The 12040-nt window shown below is 36.7% G+C and overlaps 1 protein-coding gene across 2 annotated transcripts in view; it reads left to right on the top strand.

Moving 5' to 3' along the window:
- MAP2K7 (mitogen-activated protein kinase kinase 7) overlaps positions 1-12040 on the top strand; it is a 36006-nt gene that overhangs the window by 14311 nt on the left and 9655 nt on the right. For both annotated transcript variants that reach the window (XM_025172296.2, XM_007436832.3), the window contains 8 exons: positions 6166-6313; positions 7481-7547; positions 8011-8124; positions 8434-8553; positions 8654-8761; positions 9483-9662; positions 10058-10138; positions 10756-10898. In XM_025172296.2, coding sequence (XP_025028064.2) covers positions 6166-6313; positions 7481-7547; positions 8011-8124; positions 8434-8553; positions 8654-8761; positions 9483-9662; positions 10058-10138; positions 10756-10898 — 961 coding nt within the window. The remainder of the gene's footprint in view (positions 1-6165; positions 6314-7480; positions 7548-8010; positions 8125-8433; positions 8554-8653; positions 8762-9482; positions 9663-10057; positions 10139-10755; positions 10899-12040) is intronic.

Raw genomic sequence — 12040 nt, forward strand, 5'->3', positions numbered from 1 at the left:
AGGCAAGTCTAGAAAGGCCATCGGAGTTCTGTCATGTAACTAGCTATGCTAATTAAAATGTTTTTGGCGAATGCCACATATCGGAATCCCCAGTGCTTGCTTGCTTTGCTGTGCTTCCACTCTCTGTTTTATATCTGTTTATGTCCACCAATGTAACTTTCCTGCTTTGCTTTTTTTTTCTGTTTTGACTTGCTTCACGTCCTGTCTTCCCTCACCCACTATGATTATTTTGTTCCCTTTTAATGCAACCTTTTCTTGAAATATATTGCAGTGAATGATCTTTTCTTCAGCATGTTTTTCTCCTTTGCTGTGGGTTTCCTTTGGACAGATAGAGGCTGATCCGTTTGCATGATCAAGCTTTGAATAGCATGCAGGCCTCTTGGATTAAGACCATGAGTGTAGTATGGTATAAGGATGGGTTTGTAGTTTTCAGATCTTTACAGTATTTATCTAGATGCAAAGAGGGGTGAATAATAATGGAGTGACATGGATCTTAGCAATTAGATTTGTTCAGTAACATTTCCACAAACATTAACATTTCTGGATTTTCTGAATTATGTTTTAATATCTACAATGAGGGTTTACAGTTGTACCTTCTTCCCCCTGATCTGTGCATTATGTTTAATAATCCTTTGCTTTCACTGTGAGCATCTGATAAACAGGCAGAACCCTGTTCTCTCCTGGAGGGCTTTTATTCACCTGAATCATACTAGTCAAGGTAATTCAGTTGAAACTGGCTCACATGGATTGTATTTGGAAGATGGGCTTAGTCATGATTAACTAAGGTTTATTCAACCCAGTTTTCTGGATTTATATTGCACATTGAATAATAAACTAACTTCATGAGCTGGATTCACATTACATACTGTGCTAAAATATTATTAGTTTGTGGCTCATTGTGCCATGTGAACCCAGCAGTAATGTTCTAAAAACTAAACATGGAAGAAACACACACTTTAACCCAAGGTGATTATCACATATTTCTTGCACTTGTAGAAACATTTTAATTGTCTTTGGATTGGAGACGCTAAACTCAAAATTGCTGCATACAGTATATTCCTGTCTTTTCTATTTCAAAGACTGTGGTACTGGTTCTGTGAACCTTTTTTCATGTTAAAAAGATAGAAGAAGTAGTACAGGTCATTTACATTTCTGCCATAACTTCACTTTTTACTGGAGTTACCATTTAATTGGCCAGTAGTTTTACTGCTATATTAGATATTCATGAACAACAAATCATTAAAATATGCTGCTCAATTATAGACCCAAGCAAAGTTCCCAGTTACTTCTGCTATTGAGAGGATGTGAAAGAGAATCAAGGAAGAGATGACTTTCCAAAGCACTGATAGTAAGATCAGTGTGTGTGCATGCGGGTGGGTAGGGTGGGCAATATTATTTCCACCACCACCCTTTTTTAGGTTTTCAACAAACATTTCAATTTATTTAAATAAACCCAGTGAGACACTGAGCCAATAAATTACAAAAAAGAAAAAGAGAGCTAATCTCTCTAAAATTTTATATGCTGTGGTTTATAGTTCAGCAATGTATAGAGGGCTACAGGTGCTTATCTCTCTTTAGAGCTAAAAAGACCCCAAACCTGTAACTTTTCCTGATTGGGGTCTTCCCTTTTATTGAACTTTTTCCAACTCTCTCCTTTTGAGGTGCGATAACTGGAACTGTATGTAGCATTCCAATGTAGTCATATTATAGAGTCATATAAGATTACCACTATATTGGCAGTATTATTTTCATCTAATATGAAAAGGACTTGGATTGTCCAAATGAAGAAAGTGGAGATTTAGGTAATGAGCATATGGCAAGAAAGAAAGGATAGCTAATCAAGAAGGTCATAAAGGGGCATGCCAAGGACAAGGTTTTAATATGTTTATCCTTTGACATTTATCCTTTCACTTTTATCTTTCTGATGTTAAAATAAAAGTTGTATCTTGAATCTTAGTAGCATATTGTTCCATTCGTTTATTTCCTTTATACTGACTTTTTTAGGTGTCAGGTTGTATCAGCTCCTTTTCTACATTGATAGAGATACATTTAGTAATAGGTCTGCTGAGAGTTTTCCTTTTTTCAGTATTGAGAATTTTATATGTGTGTATGCCTTTGAGTCAATGGATTAATCCCTGCAGTTTTCTTGGAAAGATTTTCAGAAGTGGTTTGCCATTGCTTTCTTCCTAGGGCTGAGAGAGAGTGACTGGCCTAAGGTCACCCAACTGGCTTTGTGCCTAAGGCAGGATTAGAATGCATGGTCTAGTTTCTAGCCCAGTTTTGAACCACTATACTAAACTAGCTCTAATATTGAGCGTAGATGCATTTATTTATTTTTTTTCCAGATATAAGCAGCTCTCTCTAATTTTTCTAGCCAGGGAAGGTTTCTTTCTGGAGTTTATTGAAATTGGATGATAATTCCTCAGTTATTTTGATGCCCTAATTCATTAGCTTTTTCTAACACTTATGCAACAACTTCTTGCATAATAGTCAACAGATACAGCCATCTATTTCATATTTACTGTTTTTCTGAAACCTGAACTCATTAAATAGATGGATTCCCTGGGCATTTGAAATTGTACTCCTAAATTATATCTCTATTATATTGTCTTCATTCCAATTTTCTTTTCAGCTTTACTCTTGTGGGTCAGATCATATGTGATAATGAGAGATTATTTATTCATTTATAATTTAGATTTCTGACACTGCCCCATTCAACAATGACTCTGGACAGCATTAATCTGAATGTAAAGAAATCTGAGCCTCAGAACTTATTTCCCTATTTCTAATATGGTTATAATACTTTACACTACAGTTGTAAAGTTTAAGGATATATTTAGAACTGTTTTAGTAGTATATGTTGTTGTCTTTTCTAATAGAGGGTCAGTGTTCTTACAAAAACTTTCATAACATTTGGTGTGTTGATAGAATTCTCTTTATCCAACAGAGATTTTTTTAAAGAGAAAATGAATGGCATTAATTAATGCAATTGATCAACCTTGTTCTTTTCAATACTTATGTTCTTGTTTGGAAGCCAGTGATTTGCCTCAGCCTCTATTGTTGAAGTCTGTTCAAGGAGCAGTTGGCAGCCATGGCCAGGAGGGTTTTTGCACAGTTGTGGTATGTGCCAGTTACACCCATTCCTGGGCCAAGAGGCTCTGGTCACAGTCATTCATGCCTTAATCATCTCCTGAATGGACTACTGCAGTGCACTTTTCATGGGCCTGCCCTTGAAGAGCATCTGAAGCTGCAGCTGGTGCAGGATGTAGTGGTCCAGGCAGTTATGTCCGCTTTCTGATTGATTCATATTCCATCTCCACTCAACGAGCTGCACTAGTTACCAGTGTGTTTCTGGGTTCAATTCAAGTGGTTGCAGTTACTTATAAAGCCCTTAATAGGATGGGGCCAGGTAATTTGAGGGATTGTCTCTCCCTGATTGTGTCTATCCATCCCATCAGATCCAGCAGGAGAGGTATGCTGTAGGTCCTGTCCATTAAAGAATGTCATCTGGTGGGATCCAGGAAGAGACCTTTTTCTGTCATGGTGCCAACTCTTTGGAACATCATTCTCCTGGAGATTAGATTAGCCCCAATCCTGGTGGCCTTTCGTACAGCTTCAAAGACCTGGTTACGCCACTGCACATAGGGTTGGAATATGTGACAGAGCCTGTGGGGTGGTTGTGTTAATGGTTCAGATGGGTTTTTACCTTGGCTGCTGATTACATATTTATTGGGTATCATTGTTATTTGTGTTTTTAAGCATTCAGTATGGAAAAAAAAATACCCCCCCAAAAGCCCCACAAAATTCCAAATCTCATAATATTAAAATGTGCACATAAATATAAAATCCAAAATATAAAATGGCAACCAAACACAAATATCCAAAAGGGGACTCCACGCAACTGGCCCCTGTTGCCTTGTATAATATTGATTAGTTTTTCCATTATTTGGCTCAGGAGCTGGTTCATAAGGAGAGAGTAAACAAATATAATCAATCTGAGCTTGCAGATCTGGGGTGGCACTGCCTCTCCATTGTAATAGACTGTCTTCTTTGCTCTGCTCTGCTCAATAAATTTGTACTTCTTCATATATTGATAAATTGTAATTTTTTGTTACATAATTCAAAATTACATTCACATCTTTAAACCATATTCTTCTTCTTAAAACCATATTAACAAATTTAGGGATATTAAACAAAACAGAATGAGTCAATATCAGATATGTAAGTGTCCCTTTTATTATTTTACAATGATGTTAACAGCCTATCCTTTTTGAAGATTCTCTGAGCTTTTCAGGAGATTTTTTTTTTGTTGAATTTATCTCATATTAAATTTATAAGAAACATTGTTTAAGATTCTTATTCATGTACTTATTAAGATAGGTTTTCTGTCACTTTATCCCAATTTTTTTGCAGATAATTAATATCCACCTCAATAGTTCTCTTTTAACTGCCTGTGAAAATACAGGTAGATTTAGAATAATCTGAAATGCATTTCACTGTTGTTAGTAATTCAGGAATTTCAGATGATGCTAAGGCATCTGGACCAAATTGTGAAATCAAAAGATATTTTAATTGGTTATGCTCCAGTCCTCATTTTAGGCACTCCAAATTTCTCTTGTGGTAAATCCAATGTTTAACTCATGAATTCCAAAATTAGATTATGAATTTGGGGAAAAAGAGATTTACCTTCTATTTTCAAACTGGGATTATCACAAAGTGTAAGTTTATTATGTGAATAAGAATGAAAATTAAATTTGTGTCCCAACATCTCCCAAATATGCTTTGCAGACTTTAATGCTAGAAATACTGTTGAATTATGAGTAAAATTAGAACCAAACCCCTGCTCTGATATCAAAGGAGTAATATAATAACTTTCTGATTGGGCTCATAATGGTTTATTGATCACTTGGATTCCATAGAGAAGTAAAAAAAAAAAGCCTACTGATAACATTTAAAGTGAGGATAGTTTTAATCCACAGCATGATATGATAACTAGTATAACCTTGGCTATAGTATTAGGATACTGTACCACATAATCAAAGAAAGAAAATTTTCTTCAAAAATATGAACTGCACCACATCCTAAAAAATCTCTAGTGCAGTTCTTGGGGATGTTTCGCTTGTTTGATTAAACATTGCCTCATGTCTAGGTCAAATAAAGGCAGACTAGAATATATAGATAAGACTTTTTTATTCTGGCAATTCACATTGCTTCATTTTACATCCATTTTTTTTATTTCTGGTTTTGAATTAAATTCCATTTAGATAGAAAAGGGACAAATCATATATAGAAGTACAAGATCCATTTGGAAATATCAAATAATTTTACATTCCTTAGTGAAAACATATCGGATCTATTCAACTGCTAACGTTTGTTGCCTATGAAGCATGATTTCTTTTTTTTGCCTTTGTCTAAAGTTACTAGCTTAACTATGCAGTTCGAGTATAATTTAATATTATATAATATATTCTAGCATAGGAGATGTCAAATTGATTAAGCTATAGTACTTGTTTTGGGCAGATAACTGTTTTGAAAAGATAAGTTAGTTTTTAATTTTCTGTTGCCTTTCTTCAACAGTTATCCACAATATAAGAGTTCTTGTAGTCAGCTCCATACTAGAATAGTTTTTGTATAATCCTTAAAAATGGTAGTTTTTCAGTTTAAGAGCTGACTATAATTGGAAGGGACAAGGCATGATGGAGCTACTGTGTATGTTGTTACTTAAAGCAGAGGCTTAAGCAAAGGTTTTCAGAATTAAATTTTGAACAATCATCCATTTGCTTCAAAAAAAAAAGAAAATCCGGAAGCAGATAATAATACAGGAATGCATTCATTGTTTACAATTCTTTGCAGTTAATATTAGGTCTGGCCAGTCTTTCCAGCAGCATAGAAGAAAACTGGTTCTTTACCAAGATAGAGCCATCTTCATGATGATGTAGTTGAAAGCTCTGGTTTGCACACATGGATTTACTGTGCAAAAGTAGTCATGGTATTTGATATTTGGAAACAACTTAGCAAGACTAAGCTGATAAGTGAGAAGTCAGGATAATAAAAAACATTTTCTAGGAATTCAAATTCATTGCGTCTTACACGGCAAAAGGATTCAGCCTAGGAATTCCTGATGTGGTTACTGTTCTTTTGTCTAACACTTCTCTTCCTTCTTAGCATTGCAGCTTCCCTTAGCCAATGATGGCAGCAGCCGTCCTTCCTCTTTGGAAAACTCACCCCAACATCACACACATCCATCACGCCCCCGAAATATTCTGGGCCTTCCTCCTCAGCCACCATTCCTCATGCATAGGAGCATGGAGAGGTAAGCACAGTTGGAGCAAAGTAGCCAAGTGTTGGAATGCTCACTGAATTTATCTCATGTTTTAAGGACTTTTATCTTGCAGTTTCTGTTCTTATATTCAAACCGGGAGAGGGCAGTTTACTAAGAGAGGAAAAAAGAGCAGTTTATAGCACAGTTTTTATGAGTTTTAATGTATGTAACAAGTATGACTGTACACTGATAGTCTAGCCTACACAATACAGGAAGAGCTTGCAAATCATGTGTCGTTATGATGTTCAGTAATAGCATGGTGGGGTGGGGGTGACTGTTGATTATATACCTCAGTATTGTTGCTTGCTTACTTAATTGCTTGATTGCTGATGATTTGATTTGATTTGATTTGATTTGATTTGATATGATGTCTTTGAGTCATTCTCGACTCCTGGTGATTACTGTACATGGACAAGGCCATGTTCCTTTGGTAATATTTTTTGGAAATGTTTTGCCATTGCCTCTTCCTGGGGATGAGAGTAACTTATCTTCTATTTTGCTCTAGTCATTGACGACTCCCAGTGTCTTACATACCCACTACTCATAAATGAGATTAGAACCAAACAGATAATTACAAACCATCATTTCTTGCCATAGCCAGAATGCCTTCATACTAGGCAATGTGTAAGGACTTGCTTTTGATTCAGTGTAAGAAGCAGATCTTTCATATTCATCTCATGCTTCAAAATATTTTCAGTAAATATAGAACTTTCATATGTATTGGAATACAGTTTGTTGTATTTGTTGTAATATCTGTATTAAGCCATAGGAAGTTTAAAAGCATCTGTCCATGAAAGAGTGTGCCAATTTGGCTTATTAACTGGGCCTGCTGCTAATTTTTTATTCACTAGTTAAGTAAACATTCATGACAATCTGCATTCTTCTTCTTTACAGCTGGGACTGATTTAGAGGGCTTGTTGTAGAACTGACTGACTTGCCAAGAGGTTTTAATGCAAATCTAAATATTTCTCTCTGTGGAATTTTTCTTCTTTACATAATTATTTTGATTCTGTTGCTGAGCATGGGAGTTGCATAACAGGGCTGTGCACACTGTTCTTCACAGTATTTGTTCCTGCAGAAAGAATATGTTAATATAGTCCCATGTCATGGATGGAAGCTGCCCTATGCGATTTAGCTTTTCTTTCTTTCCCTTCCTAGCATAGAAATTGATCAAAAACTGCAGGAGATCATGAAGCAAACCGGCTACTTGACCATTGGAGGCCAGGTAAGTTGACCTGATCTAGCCTGCTATAGATAGTATGCCAAGCTCAGTACCCAATTAAAGTGGGTCACATCTGAGGTTGGAAAAGCATGATAATGAACTGCATGATCTGATCTAATATGGTACAACCTGCATCCTTGGATTTAGGATTTATGGGTTGTCCATCTTGCTCTTTTTGTTGCTTTTCATTTTGGTGCAATGTATTTTTCAGTTAATATTTAGCTTTCAGACAGGCATTTTGAAGTTCTACTGTTAAATTTCCACTTTAGATTGGCAAGTTAGTGTTGCATTATGGAGGATATCTTACAGGCAGAGATAAGAGATACAGTGGATTAAAGCACTTTACACCCTGTTGGGGTAACAGTTGACTGCACTAAAAGTTATCATAAAGCAGTCTTTCCCTTTTCGCTGTACAGTACATTAATATCTGTTTGTATCTAAGCTGCATGTTTTCATTTTCTCACAGAGATATCAAGCTGAAATCCATGACCTAGAAAACCTGGGTGAGATTGGTAGTGGGACGTGTGGACAGGTTTGGAAAATGCGCTTCAAGAAAACAGGACACATCATAGCTGTGAAGGTGAGGTAGATATGCTTGAGCTTTGAAACTCAAAACTTCTAAAAGGAAAAGAGATCAGGGTAGAATGCTGTAGGAATTTATTCACTTTGATTAGAGCCTGTATGATTTATTTCTTTTTGAGACAGAAAGGATAGGATGAAGGGATTTACAATAAGCGTCTTTTTTTAGATGAAGAATAGTGATGATCATTGAACAAATAATGAAGCGTTCAATCACTGTGAGGGAAGGCATGTCCATCATCATTTTTATTGTGATGTTTTATCTACCTCCCATGCTCAGATGTGCCTCATCCTTTTTCCCTCTGCTTAGCAAATGCGTCGTTCTGGTAACAAAGAAGAGAACAAGAGGATCTTAATGGATCTGGATGTGGTGCTGAAGAGTCATGACTGTCCTTATATTGTTCAGTGCTTTGGGACTTTCATCACAAATGTAAGTGAACCCAGTGCTCCCACCTGCTCTATTTTTTAAATGCAATATGATTAACTTAGTGATAATAATATCCTTTCATTTCTCCCTTCCTTGTCCATAGACTGATGTTTTTATAGCCATGGAACTAATGGGCACATGTGCAGAGAAGCTGAAGAAACGCATTCAAGGACCTATCCCTGAGAAGATTTTGGGAAAGATGACTGTGGCGGTGAGTGATGATAACCTCTGGCAAGGTGTGCCCAAATAAAAACATATGTTGCTTGCAAACATAAGTGCAATGATTTGAAAAAATATTTGCAGATCTCTCTCTCTACATTTTAAATTGTTAAAACTGTTAAGTGCCTACTAATGATCTCTGTGCATTTTGCTTTGGAATTTAAAATATTCCCTGGCGCACACATGCTGTGAAGGCTATACAAGCACGTTAGAGGAGGCTCCAGTTAATGTATGGCAATTTGGAAGTTGAAAACTTAGAGTCAATCTAACATTGAGGAAAAAAAGCTGGTTTAGCACACATATGTCTGTTCTAGTCTCTAGGACAATTTGAATGAGTATTATTTAATCTGAATAAAACTGAATAAAAAATCAGCATCATATAGGGAGACTGGTACATTTCTCCTTCCAAGGAGAAATACTAAGGGTATAGTTTCACATATGCATTCACATTTGTTTTGTGATGTATATGGATAAAAGATTATGCTGTAATAAGTTTAGGCATGTTAGATTATGTAGCTAAAACTCTGTATTCTAAATAATCACATAATCTTCCAAGTGAGTAACTAGTCTTTGCTTTCCAAGTAGCAATGTCTTTGTAGCAATAACAACAAGAAGAACATCATTCAGTTTTGGTAATCCTAAACAAATGCAAAAATTACTTTTATTACAGTGAGTCATTTCTTCAGCACTGATTTCTGATTTTTTTTTTCCAGATTGTGAAAGCCCTCTATTATTTGAAAGAGAAGCATGGTGTCATTCATAGAGATGTGAAGCCTTCCAATATTTTGTTGGATGAGAGGGGGCAAATCAAGCTGTGTGACTTTGGGATCAGCGGAAGGCTGGTAGACTCAAAAGCCAAAACCCGGAGTGCTGGTTGTGCAGCATATATGGCGGTAAGAATTAGAGAGGTGTTTAGGGAATATCTTCAGGGATCTTGCTGTTACGGTGGGCTCCAAATTGATCACCATATCAATTCCTTAATAAGCTTTCTTTTCAATAGTATTCTGGGCCAGGCCTGCTTAGGTTTTATCAGTTGCAGTGCATCTCTGCCTGAGATTGTTCTGTTGGAATCAGAATCACCCATCTGGTGTGTGATTCACACCACATCTTAGAAAGTTGCCACTAAAATCCGGGCTAAGATTTTGAAACTGTACTGCACTATGGTACAGTTGTAGTTCCATTTCTAATTTAGTTTCTATAATTGGTTTTTTTTCCCTAAGTGCAGGTAAGAAATCAGCAATCAGTTATTCTTTTAACTGATTCTTTTAATGATTTCTTTTGTTCTTAGCCTGAAAGAATAGATCCTCCTGATCCTTCAAAACCTGATTATGATATCCGTGCAGATGTATGGAGCCTGGGCATTTCTCTGGTAAGTTAAACTCTCTGTCTGTTTTTGACGTGCAAATGGACAGCCCATAGCTTGCAGGCTGCCTGCATTCCTCAAAGGTTTTCTCTGTAGCCCATGTAGATGCTGAAGCCCTTTAATTACACCTTGCTAGGTTCTGGGTATGCTTAAATAATTTTTCACATGCACAGTATTTATTATTTAATAGAATAGCAGTTTTTAGGGTGCTTTACTTTCTCTTTCTAAAGTGAAGAATATGAAAGCAAAGTTAAAAGTATCTTAAAAGAAAGCTGAACTTAAGATTAACATTACATAATACATGAGCTTTGAGCTTTGACATCTTAGGATGGTTGTGACAGTATCATGAGATTCAGTGATATTGTGGGATTTCAGCCAGTTTGGTGAGAGGAGATGCCTTGGTCATCATGTGATGGGGCCTGAAAGCAGTGCCAGCCCTTGGCATATAAGGGAATGATCACAGCTGAAACAACAAATTATATTTTTCTTAATACCTTATGACATGCTGAACTAAAGCTGATTCTATTTAATGATACTGAAAGAGAGGGTGATAATTTTGGCTAATTTATTTCAACTTTTAATATTTATTCTTGGCATTTCTTCTCACCTCCATTCCAATGCAGGTTGAGTTAGCTACAGGTCAGTTTCCCTACAAGAACTGCAAAACAGATTTTGAGGTCCTCACCAAGGTTTTGCAGGAAGATCCTCCTCTTCTCCCAAATAACATGGGATTTTCTGTGGATTTCCAGTCCTTTGTAAAAGACTGGTGAGTGAATTGTCTCAAAAATTTTTATTAAGAAGTCAACAATTTCTTGTATGGTCTGTGAACTCTGCAGTAAAAATCTTATTGATCCCTCACTTTGCACAGTAACTGTTTCCTCAGACACTGATGAACATTTGAGGCAATGATCAGAATTAATAATGCATAGAAAGTGGGTACACTCCAGGCCTATCAGGACCCAGAAAGTGTGCATTCCCTGTCACAGCACCTGCTCTCTGGAATAGTAAGCCCACAGAGATCCAGATGATTCCCATCCTGATGACATTCTGAAGGTCCTTGAAAACTTGGCTGTACTCCCAGGCCTTGGGGTAGGGTGGTTGTTGAGCCCCTGTAATTGCTTTTTGTTGTTATGCATGGTTTTCTCTTCTGGACATCCGTGATCTCTTTCTTAATTTTTATTGTTTTTCACTTTTAAAGTGTACATCACCCAGAATTGTTTGGAATCAGGTGACCTCAATTATATATAAATAAATCAGTAGGTCATTGACACTGCTTTATTTAGTCAGACTGGTAATGTGCTTTTGTGAAAAGGTGAACTCAAGCATCTTTGTAATTTTTCCATGAAATTAAATCTCATCTCAGCCTTCTGGCTGGCTGTGCACAATTTTTAAAATATTTTTTTTATCCCGCCTTTATTATTTTTATAAATAACTCAAGGTGGTGGACATACCTAATACTCCTCCTTCCTGCTATTTTCCCACAATAACAACCACCCTGTGAGGTGAGTTGGGCTGAGAGAGATTGACTGACCCAAAGCCACCCAGCCGGCTTTTATGCCTAAGGTGGGACTAGAACTCACAGTTGCCTCGTTTCTAGCCTGATGCCTTCACCACTAGACCAAACTGGCTCTCTTGTGGGGCAGTTTTGTGGGTCATTCCACTAGTTTCTGTTCTCTCTTCTCAACATGTTCTTGGCTCTTGCTTCTTCCCCTTGGCCAGTGTCTTGGCTAATTGCAGTAGAGTAAGGAGGGACTCCTTCATTGAGCTGAAAATGACAACCAGGTTGCCATGGGATACTAGATGTGGAAATTGGGCCTATGCTGTACCAGGGTAGTGATGGATTTCATCATATTAACTAGCAAACTTCTAGAGGGGAAATAACTTATGTAACTATGAAGTATTGGTGAT

The sequence above is a fragment of the Python bivittatus genome, unplaced genomic scaffold (assembly GCF_059951505.1).
Source record: "Python bivittatus isolate LINGU-HERP-01145 unplaced genomic scaffold, Pbiv_v1 ctg000080_np1212, whole genome shotgun sequence".
Taxonomy (NCBI): Eukaryota; Metazoa; Chordata; class Lepidosauria; order Squamata; family Pythonidae; genus Python; species Python bivittatus.